General features: G+C 40.0%; 1 protein-coding gene across 1 annotated transcript in view; it reads left to right on the top strand.

The window, feature by feature from the left end:
- Window positions 1-3556: 3556 nt before the first annotated feature.
- Window positions 3557-23933, top strand: part of EDNRA (endothelin receptor type A) — a 62861-nt gene continuing 42484 nt past the window's right edge. Inside the window, exons 1-2 of the mRNA XM_003899249.5 lie at window positions 3557-3955; window positions 8262-8752. Of these exons, the coding sequence (XP_003899298.1) occupies window positions 8333-8752 (420 nt within the window). The 5' untranslated portion in view covers window positions 3557-3955; window positions 8262-8332. The remainder of the gene's footprint in view (window positions 3956-8261; window positions 8753-23933) is intronic.

Raw genomic sequence — 23933 nt, 5'->3', positions numbered from 1 at the left:
GTTCTACCATTGACCAAAATGTAATGTGGCACATGACTGTGCTTATTTCAAAAACAAATTGCCTGTAGTCAGTTTTAATTAAAAATGGATCTTCAACTAATAGGGCTTGTCTTTTCATCTCCAGGCAGGTGTTGTTTGCTGCCAATAGTCTTGGCCACAGCACTAACCAATGAGAGCGCTGTAGTGACAGTTTCAGATCTCTGACATACATTTCCCCAATTCCTCTGCCTTTACTCTCACAACCAGTCTTTGTCATTCTTCTGTGAAACCTTCATGTTTCATTTCTTCCAGAGAGCTTAACCATGATGAACACAACATCTCTAGCAAACACCGTAGACTCAAAACCACTACTGCATTTCAAGTTTGAGAATCTTGGGAGTTAGCAACTGTAAAATGGATTTGTAAATTTAAATCAAGAAACTTAAATTCAGAAGAACATTTGCCCCAAGGACACATGAAAAAAAATAGTTTTTTAAGTGCTATATTGAGTACTTCTTAATCTTCAGCAATTTTTGTTCATGAAATCAATACAATACTAACATGATGCCAAGATAACTTCATTACAGTAATCATCCACTTAGTGAGCTGCTTGAACCAGAAGTCAAGTGTGAATAGGATAGTTTCCCCGAAACCCAGAAAACCTGCAAATCTGCATCCAACTCACTTTCCAAGGGAAAGAAATAACCTTTGGAAGTCAAGTTGAAAAGCTTAGTCAAATATATTAGTTATATGTTCTTTGAAAGTACAAAGCATGGAATATAGATTGGGGCAAGTATATACAGTATTATCTACGGGGTGAAGGGTAACTGGAGGTAAAGTTAACTTGACTAAAAACTGGTTCGAGTCCCCTGAAGTCATTTTCCCCAAATAAAGCTGAGAAAATGAGGATATAAATCTCCAACAGCTAAAGAACATTTATGTTGTTCTCATCTAGAATGAGGCAATCCTATTCTCTTACAAAGGCAGGTCTGTGCTGATGATTCACATAAGTACACTTATTTATATTTAAAGATCTTAAAAGAGACAGTAAGCTCATTTTATGAATTTAGAGGGCAGATCAACAGGTAATGTATAGAGGCAGATTTCATTTTGATGTCAGGAAGAATTTATTTTGGTAAAAGATACATAACATAAATTTACCATTTTAACCATTTCAAAGTGTACAGTTCATTGGTGTTAAGTACATTCACATTGTTGTGCAACCATCGTCACCATCCATCACTGGAACTCTTTCATCATCCCAAACTAAATATCTGAACCATGTGAAACAGGAAGTTCCCATTCTCCCCTCAGCACTTCCAAGCCCCTGGTAATCACTATTCTACCTTCTGTATCTATGAATTTAACTATTCTAGGTACCTCATCTAAGTGGGATCATAAAATATCTGTCTTTCCTTTTGTGTCTGGCTTATTTCACTTAACATAGTATCTTCAACATTCATCCATGTGGTAGCATGTATCATTCTTTTTTAAAGCTGAATAATGTTCTGTGTTATGTACATGCATTTATATACATATACATACATGTATATACCACATTTTGTTTATCCATTCTTCCACTGATGGATATTTGGATTGTTTCCATCTTTTGGTTAGTTTTTACCTTTTGGCTTTTGTGAATAATGCCGCTATGAACGTGGGTGTACAAATATCTGTTTGAGTCTCTGTTTTCAATTCTTTAGGTAAATACCAAAAAGTGGAATTGCTGGATCATAGGGTAATTTTAAGTTTAATTTTTGGAGAGTCACCATGCTGTTTTCCCACAGCTGCTACACTGTATTTTACATTCAGACTGGCAATGCACAAGGGTTCCAATTTCTCAACATTCTTGCCAACACTTGTTCTTTGCTGTTTTTGCTTTTGTTTTACTATAATGGCTATCCTAATAGGTGTGAAGGAAGAATTTTTAATAACTAGTCCTACACCACAGTAAGATCAGCTGTCCCAAGAGGTAGGGCCTGATGGGTGTGTTCTAGCAAACACTGGACAGACTGACACATTCAGATATGCAGGTGATGCACTGTCCAAGTGTGTCTGGCCACAGAGTGAATAAGGGCTGAAATCCAGCACATGTTTCACAGGCCAAGATGTGAACTGCCTCTTCTGGGACAAAGCAGTAACTTTTCCTTTCCCGAAAATACTGTGAGCTTGCCAAGCCACATGCCCAAAGGGTCACCTTTTTTTAATGTAAACGATGGCACTTATGAAAGCTATTAGTTATTCTGATTGGCCAATTCTCCCTCATAAAGAAGCTGTAAGATTAATGCACAGGGTAATACCTAGTCTAACCCTACTAGATGACTATTAAGGCCTTTTTCAATGGTAGTGTTCTGTAGATCTCTTTGATGGTTTTACAAAATGGTCCCTAAATTATTTGACACTCCTCACATTGAGGGTTGGGCTCTATAGATCCTCACCTTCAATCTGGGATCTGCGACTGCTCAACTAATAGAATGGAGCAGAAATGACACAGTGCCAATTTCTGGGCCCAGCCCTTAAGAAACTGGCAGCTTCCACTTGCTGTCTCTGGGGACATTCACTCTTGGATCCCCGCCACCATGCTGTGAGGAAGCCCAAACCACAAGTCTCCACAAGTCTCTGTGGAGAGACGCACGTGGAGAAAAACTAACACTCAACACCAAGCAAGTGAACTATCTTGGATGTAGATCCTCTAGCCCCTGTTACGTGGAGCAAAAACGAGCCGTCCCAGACAGGCTCTGCCCAAACTGCAGACTGATAAACAGAGTAAATGAGTGTTGTTGTTTTAAGCCACTACATTTTATAGTGATTTGTTTAGCTGCAACAGATAACCGGAACAGCATGGGATACAACGTGACCAGTGCTCCAACCTCACATTTCTACAATGTGCTGACTCTAGCAGTGCACTGAAGGACTCCAAGGCAGACCTTCCCTGAGGAGCCCCCAGTTTTTACTCACATGTCACAGGCAGTGGCCTTTGTCCCTCATCTCCTCTCCCACCCCCAATTTAGGATAAAGTCTCTGCCATGATAAAGATATTGAGACCCACTTTCTGTAAGGTCTGCTTCCTCATTGTTTGAATTTCTTGAGGTTTCACGGAGCCACACACTGGAACCTTCCATCATCTCTCCTGAGGCTCCTTCTTCGCCCTGGGCTGGAGGTCTGTAGCCGTGGGATGCCGGCTACAAGGGACAAGATAGAAACAAACCACCTGATCCAGTAAACTGCTGCCCACTTCGGCTCCTCAACGGCCTCCAAGCCTAAAAGGGAGCACACAAGCCAAGCAAAGAGGGCAGGGAAGACGGAGAAGAAACCACCCGCGGGCCCTGGCTTTGGGTCCAGTGTTCCATCACAAATCAAATCTGCCTGCACTAAGTGGATAGGTTCCTCTGCAAGGCCTTTCGGAATTCTGAGTCTTGTCTGTCAAACTCTACCCTCTCTCCTCCACATCCCCCACCTCTTCTTTCAGGAAGGAAATAGTTAAAAAAGACTCCTGCCCTTCGGGGCCTGGAAGGGGGCGGCAGCTTTGTGCTTTTTAGTGGTGGCTGTGTCCCAGGATAGCTGGAAGGTTAGGACGCTCTTGCGGTCCCAGAGTGGAGTGGAAGGTCTGGAGCTTTGGGAGGAGACCGGGAGGACAGACTGGAGGCGTGTTCCTCCGGAGTTTTCTTTTCCGTGCGAGCCCTCGCGCGCGCGTACAGTCATCCCGCTGGTCTGACGATTGTGGAGAGGAGGTAGAGAGGCTTCATCCATCCCACCCGGTCGTCGCGGGGAATTGGGGTCCCAGCGAGACCTCCCCCGGAGAAGCAGTGCCCAGGAAGTTTTCTGAAGCCGGGGTAGCTGTGCAGCCGGAGCCGCCGCCGCGCCGGAGCCCGGGACACCGGCCACCCTCCGCGCCACCCACCCTCGCCGGCTCCGGCTTCCTCTGGCCCAGGCGCCTCGCGGACCCGGCAGCTGTCTGCGCCCGCCGAGCTCCACGGTCGGTGCAAGTACTTCCTATCGGGACTAGGACTGGGGCGGGTGCGGGGATGGCGGATACACTGCGTGGGCCCCTGGGTCGGGGGAAGACAAGAACTGGGAACGTTCTGGCCCGAACTCCCTGCAGCTTGGGCGACCCGTCGCAGCAGGGGCTGGCACCCACCTGCCCCAGGGCGCGTGGGGAGGCGGGCGCCTTCTGTGAGGGGTGCGGTCGGGGAACGTGTAGGGTTCGGGGAACTTCACCTCCCCACGTGTAGGATTTAGGATTCGGAGTTTTAGGAAGAGGAAGCCCAGTGGTTTTCCCTGGGTGAACCCTTTTCCCCAGGCATGCAAGAACTTTGAGGAACACCGAGCTCTGTGGCTTGCTCCAGCGCCTACTTGTGAAGTTGGTTCCACAGCCTTTTCTTACTCGCTTGCTTTTCGTCCCCCACATCTGGGTCTGGGTATGCCAAGGGTAGCCAAGGGCACTCAGTGTGAGGGACTGAGGTGTTTGGGAAAACCCCCCGTGTAGCTAGTTTTGGAAATCTGCCTGTGAAGGTCTGGGTGTTTTGTTCTGTGCTCGCCTTTAAAGGACACTTGCTGCTTCGCACGTGCAGAAAACAAGAGCTGCTTCTAGATAATCACCCTCTGTTTACATCATCCTAATGGCTTTCCCCTGATAGAGTTGGGGGTGGGAGGCACGTTAAAGTCAGGCGTTGTCTCTAAGGAGAGTTGCTCATTTCTTAACCGGAGAGCAAACCCACAGAAAACTTGTAAAAAGTTCCTAGTTTCCTTGTTTTTTCCCCCACCTGTAGTTGTCTATGTGTTCGCTGATTGAGAAACACCTTGGCAGTCATTTCTGTAAATTGAATGCTCTAAACTCATGCCATTTTGATAGGGTCTGAATTTCCAAATTACCAATTACAGGTGAACTTTGATCCTGAAAGTCTCATATGTTAAATAGTTAAAATGTAAGCGTAAGGATTCAGTCCTCTTCCTTAATAATAGTTTTTGCACTCCCCAAACTCTCAGACCCCAAACAGGAAGAATGCTGAATCTGTAGACCATGCCCTTCAGGTCTGAACCTGAGATGCTTCACTAGCGCTGTGACTGATTATGACTGATGATTCAAAGCACAGCCTGACTCAGATTCCTGGAAATGAACTACGAGCCCACCTTGGAAGAACCTGCAGTTGATGGGCTTCTTCCATTTGATTTTGTACTTTCACCCAATGATAATATGACATCCACATGCCTTTGCCAAGTATCCCTTCGTTTTGCAGCTTACCATGTGTGGAGAGCTGACAGAGAAGTCATCAGAAATGATTTCTGTGGTGGTGTCGTTGTTGGAGGAGGAAGGAAGGGGGTTTTAATGATAGCTGGCTCGTGCCTTAAGAACCCACAGCGTTGGCCTTACTTCCTGCCATAATCTAACCAAGCAGACCAGCATGCTAAGGTTCAAAGCACCACGGGACCTCTGATGAGTAGAGCAGTACCCACCGTAGCCAGGTCTTCACAGGTCGGTTCCCAGCCGACTGGAACTGGCAGAAAGCCATTCCATTTCTGGAAAAGGCCTTCTCTCTCTCATTTTTAAGAAAGCTGTTATTGAAGGTTCTGTTTCACTTGGGAAGCTGGAAGACATTAGTCACTAAACAGCACAAGATATGAAAGTATTTCTTCTCCCCCTGTCTCTGTGATCCAAAGAGGAGGATGACAAGAAGCTTTTCTCTTGGAGTCCTGGTCTTCCCTTTGGAATAGAAATGGTGTCATTTCATAGGTCTGTCAATTTTTGGCCAGATACTCACTCCAGATTATAAGAAGCAGGAAAAAACTGCAAACTGTTTATAATTAAGTCTAATCAGAGCTGAAAATTACATGGCCTGCCTCTAACCTTGAAAAATTGATATTTTTCCCATTTAATCAGAGTGAGTCAAGTCCTATAAGCAAAATTACGTGTCCTGCCATTTCTTGGCTTTGAAACCTTGACCTAAATACTTCTTCAAGACTCCGGTTTCCTTATAAGTAAAATGGAGATACTGCTCCTGCCTACCTAGAGTCGTAAAGCTCAAAGCAGATAACAGATATATATATAATAAGTTACTATATGTAAACACTATTATTATTTCAGAGTTCGGGGGGGAAATCTCTGGGGAAGGCAAAAGTATCCAATACTTGCACTTTATATATACCCTATACAACTTGAATAAACCTTATTTTATCCACGTATTGGCCAAACCTAAGCTTTGCTGATTTCCCAAGATAATTGTCAAAATCCCTAAAAGTGGTTAATACCAACCTTGAATAGATTCAGAAAAAGGATTCAATTTTTTTTACATTTTATTTATTTAATTTTTTTTTTTTTTTTTTTTTTTTTTTTTTTGAGACAGGATCTTACTCTGCTGCTCAGGACGGAGTGCAGTGACTCGGTCATAGCTCACTGCAGCTTTAACCTCCTGGGCTCAAGTGATTCTCCCACCTCAGCCTCCCAAGTAGCTGAGACTATGGGCACACGCCACCATGCCTGTCTAATCTTTTTTATGTTTTGTAAAGAAAGGGTCTCACTAAGTTGCCCAGGTTAGTTTCAAACTCCTGGGCTCAAGCGATCCTCCTGCTTTGGACTCCCAAAGTGCTGGGATTTTAGACATGAGCCACCATACCCAGCCAGGACTCAATTTTTTTAAGATTAAATTATGACCTGGGATTAAATTATGACCTTATTTAATTAAATTAAGATTAAATTATAACCTTAATCTTTAATTAAGATTAAATTATATGACCTGAAAATATATACTTCACAGACACATACAAACACCATTGCATAAATCAGATTATGTCTTCATTTGAAGATTCATAAAAGCCTACAGAAAAGGAAATATATAAAATATTGAAATAGGGTAAGCTATTTTTAATTATCTTTGATTATTCCTCATTAAAGTCTCCTAGACTTCCTGGACAGGAAGGACCACTTGCTCTCTGCAAGTGACTTAAAAATAAATAAATAAATAAACAAACAAACAAACCACACCAGATGGTCTTTGAAAATGTCTAACCACCCTCCTGAGTCTATTGCTTCATCTAAACTCTGGAGACTTCTTTAAAATATTTTACGTACAAATAAAGCATGAGAATGAGACAGAGGATAGTTTAGTGGTTAACAGCTCCAGCTCAGAGTTGGACTGACCTGCCTTAGAATCGCAGCATTGCCACCCATCACCCATGGCCTTGACAAGCTGCTTCACCTTCCTGGGTCTCTGTTTCCCTATCTTCAAAATTGAACCATGGATCTACCCCCATAGGACCACTGTATGGATTATAGGGCATCATGCACATATAGTACTGGGTACAGTGACTGGCATAAAACAAATGTAGCTATATAGGATGGTAAGAAGATAGTATGGGGACAGATGTCCCTTGGAAAACCAATACTATGACTAACCTGGGAAAGTTCATTACTCCCATTTCATTCATCAACCAATACCGTATTATGATGATAATTTCTGAGAAATGAAAAAGCAAAAAAAGTATGTAGAAAACTTAGATTTTATATATTAATCATCAAGGTTTTCAAAACAAATGTTTTGTTTTTATCAATTATTTCATTTTTAATTGAAACTAAAATGTGTTAATGGTGTTAACCGGAGTTCTGATTAACATTTCATAACACTTTAGATGGCTACCTGTGCTGCACTTCATTCCTATGTTCATTATTTACCATATGCAAGACAGCACACATTTTAGAACATTGAATTTTTACATTTGATAATTTTATTTTATGCCTCAATACTCTGTACCCTTTACTCAGCATATAATGCCTTTTCTCTTTCATTAAAAAATATGTTTGTATCTCAACTGTTGAAGATTTTTGTAATTCAGGTTCTTATCAACCTGAATGTAGAGAAATGAGTAACTACTACTTGAAGGAAAAACTGCCATAGCCTCATCCATATTATGATGTAGATGTAAGTATAGCTATGTATAGAGATGAGTGAGAAAGACAAAGCAAGAGAGATAGGGAGATGGAGATAGAGCTAGAGATGGAGATAGAGACAGAGATAGCGATAGAGATGGAAATGGAGACAGAGATGGAGATGACGGAGATGACGGAGATGATGGAGATGGAGATGGAGACTGACATAGAGGAGCTAGATCTTGCCCTAATAGAGCTTTGGTTTTTTTCTGGTTTTACTCTGCCATAGGGTAACCTGATATATATCTTATCTAATCACCAAATATATCCTGCATTTTAATTTAATCAAGAAATGATCATTGACTCTGATCTTTTTGGCAACTGGGTTTTGTAACAAAAATTATTTTTCCTTTTGTTTCAGGTGAAAAAAATAGTGAAGGTGTAAAAGCAGCACAAGTGCAATAAGAGATATTTCCTCAAATTTGCCTCAAGATGGAAACCCTTTGCCTCAGGGCATCCTTTTGGCTGGCACTGGTTGGATGTGTAATCAGTGATAATGCTGAGAGATACAGCACAAATCTAAGCAATCATGTGGATGATTTCACCACTTTTCATGGCACAGAGCTCAGCCTCCTGGTTACCACTCATCAACCCACTAACTTGGTCCTACCCAGCAATGGCTCAATGCACAACTATTGCCCACAGCAGACTAAAATTACTTCAGCTTTTAAATACATTAACACTGTGATATCTTGTACTATTTTCATCGTGGGAATGGTGGGGAATGCAACTCTGCTCAGGATCATTTACCAGAACAAATGTATGAGGAATGGCCCCAACGCGCTGATAGCCAGCCTTGCCCTTGGAGACCTTATCTATGTGGTCATTGATCTCCCTATCAATGTATTTAAGGTAGGAAGTAACCACAAATGTATTTGCAGATTTAAACCCGTGCTCTGATTCCACATGGAGAGTTGCTGCAGACTTTTCTGACCTTTGGAATTTTATCTGTGTTTTTACTGAGAGCTATTTCTGCTATCTTCTAACTACTAGTTTTAAGATTTAAAAATTTTATTATCTGTCTTATGTTACACTTAGTTTCTACCTTGATTGTAACAAAATGGTATTTCAGAGATGATAGTTCAAAATCATGGTGTTTCATGACTTGGATTCTCATGCCAGCCCTGAGCTTGCTGGTTAGACAGGCAGTCTTGGCAAGATCCCTGGATTTTTATGAAATGCAATTTCCAGAGTGAGAGCTACTGAGCCCAGAAAATACTTGAAACAAACATATCCTTGAGTTTAGTTACCTGTTGAATATGATGCTGTTCGGAAGCCAGATATCTACAGTCCGACTTGAAATGAATGGTATTTATTTTATTTTGACTGTCTAGATTAATGATTAAAGCCAAAGGGCATCCTGGCTTTTCTCAGTGATTTGGGTGACTTAGAGATAATGGGGTCCACATGATAGCAGGCCAGTGTTGACCTTGCTGAGCAGCATTACTAATACCACTTAAAACTGGCCTGCTTTACTGTGGTCTCCTTCATTTCTTCAGTCTTCATTTATCGAGCACCCACTGTGTGCCCACCCCTGAGCCAGGCAATAAGGAACTGAAGAGAAACACAACAAAGCCAGTGCCTCAGTGTGAGAGGAAAATAACTAATCCGTCTGTGATCACCTTGCTTACAGACTGTATTAGGCCATTTTACATTGCTATTAAAAAAAAAAAAAACCGCTGGGTAATTTATAAAGAAAAGAGATTTGATTGGCTCACGGCTCTGCAGGCTGTACATGCATGGCTCCAGCATTTACTTCTGGTGAGGGCCTCAGGAAGCTTCCAATTATGGCAGAAGGGGAAGGAGTGCAGGCACGTAACATGGCGAGAGCAGGAGTAAGAGAGAAGGGGGCAAGGCACCACTATTGCAAACAACCATATGTCTCAGGAATCACTCACTAACTGGAGGACAGCACCAAGCCATTCATGGGAGATCTGCCCCCATGAGCCAGACACCTCCCACCAGTTCCTACCTCCAACATTGGGGATTACATTTCAACATGGGATTTGGAGGGGACAAACATCCAAACTATATCAGAGACTACTTAGTCCCAAAACAAAATAAAGCCAAAGGAATTAGATATTCCATATTTGGTCTAGTTGTTGTGAGGGAAAAATTGCTGCAAGAATTCAAATGTACTAAAATTCAAATGAAATGGCTTGATCTATGCCAGATTTTATGAAATGTGTTTATTCTAAACCCAGGAAGAGTATTTTCCTCAGCCTTGTTTTTTCCTTCTATGTATTACACATAGAAAGCAACTATTCTAAGAGGTAATATTCTGAAATATTACTTTAAATGGCAAGTTTTGTCAATTGAAGATATAACACAATTTAAGTAAAACAGTAATCTCTCAGTTTCCAATAAGTACACTTAAGCTGTGATTACATTATATTACCCTAGCAGAAAAATCAGTGATCTGACAATATAGATGAAAACAATGGTTACAATTTTGACATTACATATAAAAACTTCCCAAAATTACACCAATACACTGTTTCCAAAATTGAAGAGATTAGAGAACAAACAATCAAAAAATTATCATCTCTTTCCACAGGATAGTGTAAATACATGTGTTTTCTATTAGAGCTTAAAATAGGAATTGAGAACTAAACTATGATGCAAAATTGAAAATGCATAATCGATTTAAAATGTTTAGCATACGCTACATCACTTTAAGTTTTTCTTTTAAAAAGTTTTCTTTTTATGAAATACTATGTGCATGCAACCATTTGACTTTTTCCTGACATTTCTCCTTAATGATAAATTGGAAAATTCAAATTTTGACTCTTCAGCCATCAGAGTGTGGAGTATCAAACATTGATTATTCATGCTTATGAACTAGTGAACCAACCCATCATGGCTCAAGAAAATAATTAACCATTTCTGCATTAATAACTCCCTGCTGCTGTTCATCCTGAAGCACACTATGTAGATTTGACCATGTGCAAAGCAGCTTCTTAGCCAATCAATATCCACAACTGCTGGGAAGGATACCTGCTTATCTCTTTGAGGTGATACTGCCAATCACCAGACTAAACATCATTTCTATTCCATGGCAACGTTTTAAGCCAGATCATCTGGAATGTCTCTGGATTTGGTAAAAATGCAAATAGAACTTTGCTTTACATTCATCTAGCAATGAATAAAAATTAACACATTTTTATTTGACCATATTGTTCTCCCCTCCTTGGAATCCAATACTTTGTATACCTTACTGTAGTTCTAAATAATGCGGACAGTTTGACTGGTACTTTCACATCATAGGAGTACATGTAACCATCATTAATTTTAGAAAGTAAACCTTTAGGCTAAAAAGAAATATACTCTTTAGTTATTTCAATCTTTTTCCAGAGGAAAACAGAAAAAAGCACTGGAGTGTGCTAAAGAGCCTCACAGTATTTAGGAGCGATCTCCACATTTTTCTGTCATCCTCCTCTCTAGGTCATGAGATCATACATGTTGCTATTCTTCTGACTTCTAACCAGGATACTCAAGAGATCCTTCCAAGCAATGTGAGTCACAGGCCCCCATCCCTTTCCCCCATAGCTGCCTCCCACAGTAAAATTCTGGTGCTTTGGAGTCTGTCACATATTAAACCTATAGATTCCTCTAACCATATCAAGTTCACTACCTCTGTATTGCAGGGCAAGGTAGCAGCTGTCCATCTCACTTTACTATTACATTTATGTAGCTGTGAAAATAATGCATGCAATTGGAGAATATTCAGTTAAAGGGATGCATGAGCCTTCTTTATTTCCCTCACTATTAGAAGGATTAGGTTGAAAGAAGAATAAATAGTTGAAAGTATCTAATATGCTCTTCAAAGAAAGATGAGTTTTGAACCACACCTATTTTTGTGTTTAACAATTATATTAATTGTTTTTCTTTTTTAATTTGTATAAATTTATGGGGTGCAAGTGTAGTTTTGTTATATGCATCTATTGCATAGTGGTGAAGTCAAAGCTTTTAGGGTATCCATCACCAGAATAACATACATTGTACCCACTATGAAATTTCTCATCATCCACTCTCAGTTGCTTTTATGCTCAGTTCTAAGGTGTCTCCAGACAGACAACATTGCTTTGAGTCATATCAGAGTCAGCATAAGTGGAAGTAGACTATTTAAAGATTGTATTAATATCTGAAGCAAGCTAGAATTGCTGATAAGACTGTAATAATGTTACAAGAAAAAGAAGGCACGATAAAGTATTCTTCCTATTAACGTTTTATTCCCTTTCTCTCACTTTGAAAAAGATTGTACTGAAACGGTTTCATAGATCAATGTGATATAAAACACAACTGAAAAGTAATGCAGCAGGTATCAAACAGCTGGGCTATTTCAGATGTCATTAGCCCGTGTAGCTGTTGCTTGGTGGCTCTGGATGGCCTGTGGCATGGAAGGTGGGGTGGGCTCATTCCACACCTAAATTTTCAGAAATTTCTTAATTAATCTCCGTATCTTCAGAGCTTCTTCCCCATAATATATCCAGGACTTTGCTTTCATCTGTCAAGTGCCACTGCTTCTACAAAAGCACCCAGGAGCTCCCACCTGTCCCCTTTGTCCCCCATGTTTAGTAATCAAGGCCCTCCACACTTAGGCCATACTTCACCTCCTTCCAAGTAATTCCCAACACACATGGCTCAGGTCTGTCGAAATGCTATCACTACCCCCAAGGAACATCCTTTGCCCTAAATAACATTCTCAGAGAGACTGAATATAGTCACTGAATTGCCGCTACTGAAGCATTTACAGATCCTAGTTTGAAAAATGAGTTAGGCCTAGAATTATATACATTGCATCAAACAGAAATAACCCAAAAGATGAAAAGAAGTTCCTATAGCCCTTGCTTACATACACTCACACACACACACACACACACACACACACACACACACACACAACCTGATGATAAAAGAAAGTCAGCAATCTAAGAAAGTAAAATGCAAGGCAGAAGGAACCAAGCCAAGCCGATGAATGCCAGTTGCCTTCTTGATTTTCAAACACAATGGCCTTGCAAATGCTAATGTTAAAGAAAAACTGTTTCTAAGATTATCAAAGGATAACTGATTTTTAGTTGTTCAAAAAAAGGATAATATTACTAATTGCAGTAGAAGATTGACAAAAGCAGGAAGGAGGAAGGGAAAGGAGTTAGCAGATTTCTTCATATACCCAAGCTTATAACCCATACTGCTGGTGGATTCAATTTGTCAATAAATTACATTATCTGATATCTGAAATTTTCAAGAAGAACAAAAACTTAGCTAAGTAAATTAATCTGTATATAGGATATTTACATTTGTTAGAATGGCAAAATAGTTAAAACATTGTCTCCATGTTGGGAGACCAAAAATAACCCCTGATTACTAGATGACAAAATAGATGAAAAGCATAGAATTTAATAATTATTTAATGATTCATGAAATATATGCCATAGAGTGTTGTCCATAGGGAGATGGGTTATAATTTTGAACAGAGTGGAAGCCCTAAAAGTGATATTTGTGCATGAGCCAAGGCTTGGCACTGTGTAGCTTCAGGATAACAGCTCCGCCATATGTATACACAGACATTTCCATATACCACTGTATCTCATCTCTTAAGCAGAAACAAGAATGCAGGGAAATGTATGTATGAGAGAGATGGAGTAAAGAGGATTAGAATGGTGGCTATGGAAAGAAGCAAGAGGTACAGTCCAATGGCTTGCCATAGACGCTTTTGACATGCATAGCAGGGAATTGATACCATGGATAATATGCCACGTAAATCACGTCTCCACTTAGCATGTGGCACAAAGCAGATCTGTGAGAACAACAGTGATAGAATCCAGTAACTGTTGATTACTAATTTTGTCTACCCTAAGCAACCACCCCTTATTGAGGACAACAATGAATAATAAACACATCTTATTTCTGCATGAAATTACCACGAATATTTTGCAATGAAAAGTCAAGACTCAATATGTTGCTCTGGCAGAGGATCTGAACAATGTGGAAATGAGAGACATTCACATACAGCCAGTTTTCTCCGTGTTCACACAGCCTTTGACATCTTGTGCAACTGGAATCCATCCTTCTGGGGCAGCTTTACAAAAGTCACTTCTTGACATATCAAATCACCACAGCAATTTGTGCCTTAAAAATAAATTGTCACAACTTACAGATTAGATACCTCAAGCATAGCAGATGTTCAGTAATGCTTGTTGTTATGATTTGACTTGATAAGGGCCTTCACTCTTAACTTCAAATCAGATTAATCTGAGATATTCAAATTAAAATGATGATGATGGTGGGGGTGGGGGTGGTGACGATGATGATGATTTGTCAAAGGGATTCTTCATTTATAGACAAGGCAGAAGACATTATCTGTGGTATGTACATACTATTCCCCAACTTAGTCAAATTACCCACCAAATACTGTACGTGATAAGCATATTTCCCTTTTACTGCATCATCAAGCAAATAAAAACACACTTTTCTCATGTCCTCTTAAGAATCATGCTATAATAAAATTAGCTATAGAAACTGTCTTCTCTAAATTTTAAGAGAGAAAATGTGTTTCTTGAGGAAGATCCCTGTTCCTCACTGGTGCACTGTATTCCAGCTAGATGTTTTCCCATAGGGTAGCTCTGATGCGGCCTCCTCTGCAAGCACCTCTCTTTCCACACTTTTCCGCTACCTCTCTCTACTCCAGCTAACCTGGTCTATCTATCTGAGTCCTTCTGCCTGGAATATGGTCCTTCTACCTGGAATATTTTTTCCTCAGGCCTTCTCTGGCTTATTCCACTTTATTCCTTGGATCTCAGCTTAATCATCTCTTTGGCAAGTATCCGTGATCCAAACTGGGTTAGTGGCACTCCCAAGACCCCCTTTATTAACCCTGTACTAGCACGTAACACATAATCTATTGTATTTACCAGCTCCTTGTCCTGTCCGCAAGTTTCTTGAGGCGTGCTGCCATCATTCTCATTTATCACTGTATCTCCAGTGCCCAGACTTAAAAATATTTGATAAATGAGTGAAAAAAGAAAATGCACTGTAGATGCCTCTATTAGAATGTTTTTCTCCCTTGCAATTACAGATCTACAACCAGATCTGCTTATTGAGTTTATTGAATTTCTACCTTTTTTTCTGAAAAGCAAAATGTCTCAGGGTCCATAAATCTGTGAGAAGCTCGTGGGAAGCAGAGCAGCACATAACAGCAAAATGATTTTCCCCTTCCCTTTGTCTCTAGGGGTCAAGAGTTGTTGTCTCATGGTTCAGGCATTGTGTTAACTATTTCTGTGCAATATCCACTCTTTAAGTATAGCTGTAACTGTAGTTTTGATTGAAATATTAACCTATAAGTGATTTGGAATATCAAAATAAACATTCATATCACAGAAGATTTTTTTTTTGTTCTTGAGAGAATAGGAAATAGGTTGATTTTTCTGGCATTACTAAGATATATGTACATTGCAAAACATTATGCTAATAGCTTAAGAATATATGTACATATAAAATGACAGAGTGATAAATTTATTAGCCAATTTGCTGTTTGTTATAAGGAAGTTGCTGTCTGGAAAGGCTTCAGAACCCTGTCCAGCTCTACCTCCCCTTCTGACTTTTCGTTTCCTGTGTCTGGGAACCTCATTGCCTTCTCTCATGGTCATGCTAAGTAATTATTCTCATGTGAGGTTACTCTGCTAACCCTCAGCATTTGGCTCACAGCACAGTTATTCCCGTGTCAGTGATGGGGGATGGAAACCGTCCATCACTGCAAGACTGTTCCCATGGCTGAGGAGGGAGAGATGGTTTCAGTCGTGTTCTTGTTAGTAAGGTGTTGAGATGTAGATTCATGGCTGATGATATTGCCCCATCAAAGAGTTCATTTAGCTCATTGGAAGAGTTTGCTGTATTCTAAATTTAACATAAAATAATGATGCAGGAAAGTTTTAGGTTTTAGAAAAGAATTTTCACATGATACATTGTATATGCATGTGTGTGTTTGTGTGTGTGTGTATAAATGTTGCTCTGGTTTCAGCGTTCTGATCAATAAAAGCAGAAGTTCAGGCCATTTTATCCTGAAATATTTCTATAGGGTAGTCTTATAAGTTGCTTGATTATTATACAAAGTATATACAGTTAGTATAAAGAGTGTGCGAACTAAAATGCAGGGGGCTGGGGAATCAAATTTGCTGTCTCTGAAGTTGAGTTTGAGACTGGAGTAGTTAAAAAAAGGCTGTTCTAAGAAATTCCATCAAAATAAATTTGATACGCTGCCAGAAATTCTACAACTGCCTTCTGGATCTACTACATTCTCTTGGGAGTTAGAACTACTGCTTTCTATAGCTACAATTTTATTTTTAACTAGGTCTAGTTTTTGTTAGAAAAACTGTCCTAAGATTAAAAGTTAATAGTTGAAATTAAATTTAATAATAAAACTGAATGTGTCATTCAGTGTTAATTTTTGGTAGCCTTATGTTTAAATTTGAACATCAAAAATTATACAAAACTCTGCTCTGAAGCATCTATTTAAATTTGGTATGTTTTTGCAGAAAAGCAACCTGGAAAATAAAATAAAATAAATAAATTTGGAAGGTTTGAAACCCTCAGTGTTCTTGGGTTCTGGAACCTAAAATTAAATGTGCCCTCAGAAAGTCTTAATATTATTTTTGGTTGTGCACATTTAGAGGTCGCTTCTCAGAACTTAAACACCTCTAAGAGTTTCATTGACATTCTAACTTTTAAAACAACTTCCTTGGAGACTTGTACCAAGAAAGGAAGCAAGTCAAATCTTGCATCTCATACTTGCCCTAAACATGAGACTCCTGTTATTTTAGATCAGATTTATACTAGAAGGCAATAAAGATGGCAAGTCATTCACCACTTGTTTACTCAGTAATATAAGGTCTTTATTCTCTAACTGCTCTTCATTTATTCAATAAAGACATTGGGTAAATAGCAGCAAACAAAACAGACATCCTTGCCCTTGTGGATTCTGGTAGAAGAGCAAGACAAAAAGGGAAATAAATAAGTAAATACATAGTATGTAAGATAAGTGCTAAGTAGATAAGTACAATGGGGAAAGGGAGTGGAAAGAAGACAGATATTGAGTGGGTGACCTCAATACAAGGTGACAGTTGCGTAAAAGAAGGGATGAAGGAGCAAACAATGCCGCTATTTAAGGTAAGAGCATTCCAGTTAGAGGAAACAGCAGGTGCAAAGGCCCTGTGGCAGGAATGTGCCTGGAGGGTTAAAGGAAGAGCAAGGAGGCCATGGTGGTTGAGTGAGAGAGAGAGTCATGGCAAATGAGATCACAAGGATATGAGGGTAGAGCAAGAGTAGGGGAGAGGTAGAGCACATAGGGCCTGATAGTATGGTGACTGTATCATCTATTGTCCAAACAGGACAATTTTGAGAGTGAAGGGAGACACTATTATGTCAGGACAATAGGCATAAACCTATTGTCCTGGGTAAACAAGGAAAACCTATACACCTTTAAAAGTCTTTGGATTTTTCTCTGAATGAGATAGGAAGTTTTGAAAAGTTATGTCCAGATGAGTGACATGAACATGTTACATTTTAACAGGAACATTCTGGCCAGGCACGGTGGCTCATGCCTTATACTAATATATAACATGAGAATATTACCTAAAGTGTAGTGTTTACTCTATGCCAAGCTAAGTCGTATGAGCCTCCCAAAAAATCTATGACATGCTACTGTTGCTTGAATGTGAATATGAATATGAAAAGAACGAGGCCCAGAGTGTTAAGTAACTTTCTCAAAGTCACACAGCTAGAAATGGCAGGTCCAGGATTTGGATCCAGCCTGACCCCAGAGGCTGTGCTGTTAGCCAGCCTGCCATACTGTTCTTCCACACACCTCGTAAGACAAACCTTATAATTACCAAAATGTCATCCCTAACACAAATAGATTTTCAAAGACTATTCAAAGAAGAAAATCATTCCCTTTTATCTCTCCACTAAATCCAACAGCTTCATTAGTTCCTTCTTTAAGACAGAAGTAACACATTGTAAAGAAAATGTGTATAATAGATTGCACTCCAAAATAGCATCTATGTTGTAAGTCTTGCAGATGGCCTTGGGACATCTGGTGAACAGGATTTGTGTAGCCTATATTCATTGTCATGTCAGTGAGGTCGACTGACAGAAGGAGAGCCAGAAAATAAAAAATAAATAAACTGAGAGGAAAGATTGAGTTTCTGATGGACTAATTGCCTCAACACATCTGCTCAGAGAAATGCGTTTCGCCAAACGAATGGCTCATCTAGTTATCACTTGAAAGGCGAGGCAATTTGTCTGTGGACAGGATACAGAAGAATGAATGTCTATGGCTAGCCCATAGTTTCAGTTGGGTTAGAAACATCAGGCTTGACTGATAAAGTTAGAGGTTGCTTTTCTAGACCTTCCTCCTTTGGGGTTTACCAGATGTGCAGCAGTTAAAAGGAGGATGTGGAAGCGTAACAGATGACATTTGTGGATATGTATAAACTGATCATTAAAAAGAAGCCAGCAATCCTCAATTTTTAAAGATTTGCATATAAAACTTACCTTTTGTGAAACCTTTCCATGAAATCTAATGCATAAGGAACTTCATTATTAATTCCTAATTTTAAAAGCAACAAATAAAGGAAACATTATTGAACATTTTTTCAATGTCCAAAATATTGCTTATCAAAATATGAAAAGTAATGGATACATATTTCTTTTTTTTTTTTTTTTTTTTTGAGACGGACTCTCGCTCTGTCGCCCGGGCTGGAGTGCAGTGGCCGGATCTCAGCTCTGCTTCCCGGGTTCACGCCATTCTCCTACCTCAGCCTCCTGAGTAGCTGGGACTACAGGCGCCCGCCACCTCGCCCAGCTAGTTTTTTGTATTTTTTAGTAGAGACGGGGTTTCACCGTGTTAGCCAGGATGGTCTCGATCTCCTGACCTCGTGATCCGCCCGTCTCGGCCTCCCAAAGTGCTGGGATTACAGGCTTGAGCCACCGCGCCCGGCCGGATACATATTTCTTAACAAAATATTGAATAACACATTACACCTCATCCCACATAAGGTTTATGTCACATAAAGTAATTTTGCAGAATGTCTGTACAAAAAAAAAAATCTCTAACCACTGTGAACTTTTAGTTTGAAAGAAGATTTAAATCTCAGTTTTCACCAGATAGAAATATCTAGAATACAGCAAAGTTTCTCTTTTAAAATGGTGTCATTGATCTCATAAGTATGGTATTTCTCTGCATATTTTCATTGTTTCCACAAATTTTACTTGCTTAAAGAAGCTAAATCTATGAAAATTAGGTTTATATCATTTAAGAATCTTAATACTTTTTAAACTTTTAAACATGTTATTGAAACGTAGCATACACATAGAATAATATGCCTAAGCATCGGCTCTGTTAATTTTCACAAAATGAACACATGTATAACCAGGATCAACAAACAGAGCATTACCAGCACCCTGAAGTCTCCTAGTCACTATCCTAACCCCTAAGCCACTCACTTTCCTGACTTCTAACAGCATGAATTTGCTTTCCTGTTTTTGTGTTTCCAGCATATGGAATCCTATGATGTCTGTATGTATTGTTTTGTGTCTGACTTCTCTTACTCAACATTATGTTTGTGAGAGTCATCCATATTGTTGCATTCAGTTGTAGTTCAGTCATTCTCATTATTGTATAGCTCTTAACTGTGTGAATATCACACTTTATGAATTCTACTAAAGATGGGCATTATTAAGTAGTTTCTAGTTTTGAGCTATTTTTAATAGTGCAGCTGTGGACATTCTCCTATGCATCTTTTTGGTGCATATATATGTTGAATATCTATGTAAGTATATAGATATAAAAACCTATAGCTGTATATATAATGATATCGGTAATATTTATGTAGCAACATATATAGCTACATACTAAATATACCTAAATATATACTTCTCATATAATTTTTCTTGATCACAACCCTTTTATATTTTACTATTCAGTAATGTTGGAGAATTACACGAGGGTAAGGTACAGAATTAAGAACTAGACAATAGAATTCTTTTTTTGTTTTGTTTTGTTTTGGTTTTTTAGAGATAGGTTCTTGCTTTGTTGCCCAGGCTGGTTTCAAACTCCTGGCTTCAAGTAATCCTTTCATCTCAGCCTCCCAAATTGCTGGGATTACAAGCATGAGCCACCATGCCTGGCCCAGAATTCTTTTCTAATTCTAAAAGCTTTAAGACCTGTGTGGCCTGTATATGAACTTGGTCCATGATAATTATTTGCCTTTCAAGAAAATCTATTATCTGCCTTCATAATGGATAATTCCCAGATCAACTCACACATTGACTAAGCACCTGTAGAAAACACACAGGAATCTAGGCTTCAAGTTGCTCACGTTCTATTTGAGGATACAAGCAAATAGTCAACAAAGTTAGCCTGGATACCAGCAGAGTTTTTATACTCAAGTTTTATACTCAAGTATTCTCTCGGACTTTTTTTTTTTTTTTTGAGACAGAGTCTCGCTCTGTCGCCCAGGCTGGAGTGCAGTGGCGCTATCTCGCCTCACTGCAAGCTCCGCCTCCCGGGTTCACACCATTCTCCTGCCTCAGCCTCCCGAGTGGCTAGGACTACAGGCGCCCGCCACCATGCTCAGCTAATTTTTTGTGTTTTTAGTAGAGACGGGGTTTCATCGTGTTAGCCAGGATGGTCTCGATCTCCTGACCTCGTGATCCACCAGCCTTGGCCTCCCAAAGTGCTGGGATTACAGGCGTGAGACACCACTCCCGGCCTCTCTTGGACTTTTTGAAACCAAAGAACAAAGTGTATGCAGTGACTTCAGAATCATCTCCAGTTCCTGTACTGTCATAAAGGAAGTCAAGCCAGAGGGAGTGGTATTCACTAGGGTAATATTCCAGAACCCAATTTCAAGCACTGCTGCTTTCTCCTGCTTGATTTGCTCACCCAGGGCCCAGCAAACTACAGCCAGTGAGCCAAATCTGGCCCACCGCCTGTTTTTGTAAATGAAGTTTTATTGGAACACAGCCATACCTATTGCTTATGTATTTTCTATGGCAGCTTTTGAGAGTAGTTTCAACAGACATAATATGGCCCAGAAAGCCTAAAATATTTACTATCTGGCCATTTATGGAAAAAGTTTGTCAACCCTGGTGGCATCTCACCAACTGCCCTGCCCCTGCCTTTCATCCCTGCCTCTTATCTGCCTCCACTTGGACCCACAGGCAGTCAAAGCTCAAGATCTGAACTTCAGAAATGTGAATAAGGCTTTATAACCTTTTTCTCTTTTCAATAGAGACAGGATTTCACTATGTTTCCCAGGCTGATCTTGAACTCCTAAACTCAAGGAATTCTCTTACCTCAACTTCCCAAAACACTGGGATTGCAGGCATGAGCCACTGCACCCAGACACTTCATAAGCTTTGATATTTTTAAGTGCCTCATGCCTTAACCCCAAGAAGTAAATGGGCATAATCTCAAGAAATCAAAATATGTTTTATTTTTTAAAATGGTTTGTCACTGATCTTGAATAAATCACTTGACCTCTCACATCATTCTTTTTCTTTTTCTTCTTTTTTTGACAAAGGGCCTCACTCTACCACCCAGGCTGGAGTTCAGCGGCATAACCACTGCTCCCTGCTGCCTCAAGCTCCTGAGCCCAAGCAATCCTCCCACCTAAGCCTCCCAAGTGGCTGGGACTACAGGCACATGCCACCATGCCCAACTGATTTTTTGAATTTTTTGTAAAGATGGGGTCTCACTGTGTTGTCCAGGCTGATCTCAAATTTTTGGATTCAAGTGATCCTCCCACCTCAGCCTCACAAAGTGCTGACATTATAGGCGTGAGCCACCACGCCCGGCCTCAAGTCATTATTTTTATTTGAAAAAAATAAATAATGAAGGGACCATTTCATGGCATCCCACTAGGCATAATGACACAAAGTAGGCTTATTCCTAAGCTGACAGCCAACACCAGTTACAACAACCAAGGTCTATTGTCTCTTCGTCGTCTCGATTTATGTTAGTAAACATCAGAACTTTGGTCTCATGAGAGGTCTTGGCAACCACAATTCACGTGTTTTCTAATCAAAATTAAACACTTTCTAAACTCTTTGTCACACACTTAGAAATATTCAATACATTGTCCTTTGGGTAGTTAAAAGCAGCACTAAGCCAGATGGCTAGATTTTTGGGTAGCCATTTATGTTTCAGTTAAGTAAAAGAAAAAGGAAAAGGAGATGATGAAGATTTTTCATTTATTTTAGAGAAATTTCATATGAAAATAGAGTTACTCTCTAAAAGTCTTTTTTTTTTTTTTTTTTTTGAGATGGACTCTGTCACCCAGGCTGGAGTGCGGTGATGCAATCTCGGCTCACTGCAACCTCTGCCTCCCGGGTTCAAGCGATTCTCCTGCCTCAGCCTCCCGAGTAGGCGGGATTACAGGTGCCCATCACCATGCCCAGCTAATTTTTGTATTTTTAGTAGAGACGGGGTTTCACCATGTTAGTCAGACTAGTCTCAAACTCCTGATCTCAGGTGGTCTGCCCGCCTCAGCCTCCCAAAGTGCTGGGATTACAAGTGTGAGCCACCACGCCCAGCCTCTAAAAGTCTTAAAGATAAAGCTTTACATACTTGAAGTTACTTAGTCAGAAAATCACAACACTTTATATTTCTTTGGGTGGACCAATTGAATTACATGATCATAACTAAAAACATGAATTTTCTTACCTCTATGCTGTGAAAATCAGGGACTATTTCTTTAATAATGGACAGAAAGACCATGTCTTAGACAAAGGGGAAAGTAGGGGATAAGAAAAGAAATATCTCATGTTCCATTTTTTTATCACTAGGTGTATGTATGTATGCATACATGTTATTTTTGGTGACACAGATATTCTCTGTTTACATTAGATTTTTCCAAACTGTTGGCGGTCAGGCGAGGTGATTCACGCCTGTAATCCCAGCACATTGGGAGGCCAAGGCCAGAGGCTCATTTGAGCCCAGAAGTTCGAGACTAGCCAGAGTAACATGATGAAACCCCATTGCTACAAAAAAAAATACAAAAATTGGCTGAGTATAGTGGCATGTGCCTGCAGTCCCAGCTACTGGGAGGCTGAGGTGGGGGAATCACTTGAACCCAGGTTGAGGCTTCTGAACCATGATTGGTCCCACTGCGCTCCAGCTTGGAAGGAAAAAAAAAATGTTGGGAGGAAAGGACACAGGAGCTACAGGGGATGGAGGAAAAAAAGCAGAGTTGGGTAGTGGAGACCCATCCTTAGGACTCAACCATGTCATTCTGCCAGCACACAGGTGACATTTCATATATTTGAGGAAGAAAGGGAGGAAGCATGTGCTCTCAAAATGTGAGGAGTCAACATCTGTAATTCCAACTATATGAAAGCAGCTTGAAGAACCAGAGCATTGACCTATTCATGATTTTTGCAGAGGCACTCATTCAGATCGGCCCTCCAAGCAGGCTGGTGTAAGAGCCTCTCAGTATCTACACCAAAGCCCATCTGTCTTGTGGTTTTGAAATTCTTTACTTGTTTGCAGTAGCTCCAATGAACCCTCATGAAGCGATAAACATTTAGTTTATTTGTGGAAATGGCCCAGAAGAAAAAAGCTGGTATTAGAACTGAAGATGTCTAATGAAGTATATTTTTCTTAGCCAGAAATTTTGGATAAATGAATGAGTGGAGAAAAGTAAGTGCCTTAGGTAGGGCTCAATATTTGTCCTTCAATTACTTTTTAGGTTGTGATCCTTCGAACACGCCATATTCTGTTCAGACGACCTCTTCTCTGCTAAAAATATGCCTGTGCAGGGGCAGTTCCCACACTAGTAGCAGGTACATTCTCACACATTTATGCCTTTGTATAAATTAGAGAAAATCCTAATTTTTCATGTTTTAAATAGGGAATATATTCGAATAGATCAAAAATCAAGAAAATAGAAAAAGGTACACATTGAGAAGTCTTCCTCTTAGACCAGTCCTGATCACCAAATTTTCCCACTCCCACCCTCTATAGCGAATCACC

The sequence above is a fragment of the Papio anubis genome, chromosome 3, assembly GCF_008728515.1.
Source record: "Papio anubis isolate 15944 chromosome 3, Panubis1.0, whole genome shotgun sequence".
Lineage (NCBI taxonomy): Eukaryota > Metazoa > Chordata > Mammalia > Primates > Cercopithecidae > Papio > Papio anubis.
This window is presented reverse-complemented; position numbering and strand designations above follow the sequence as displayed.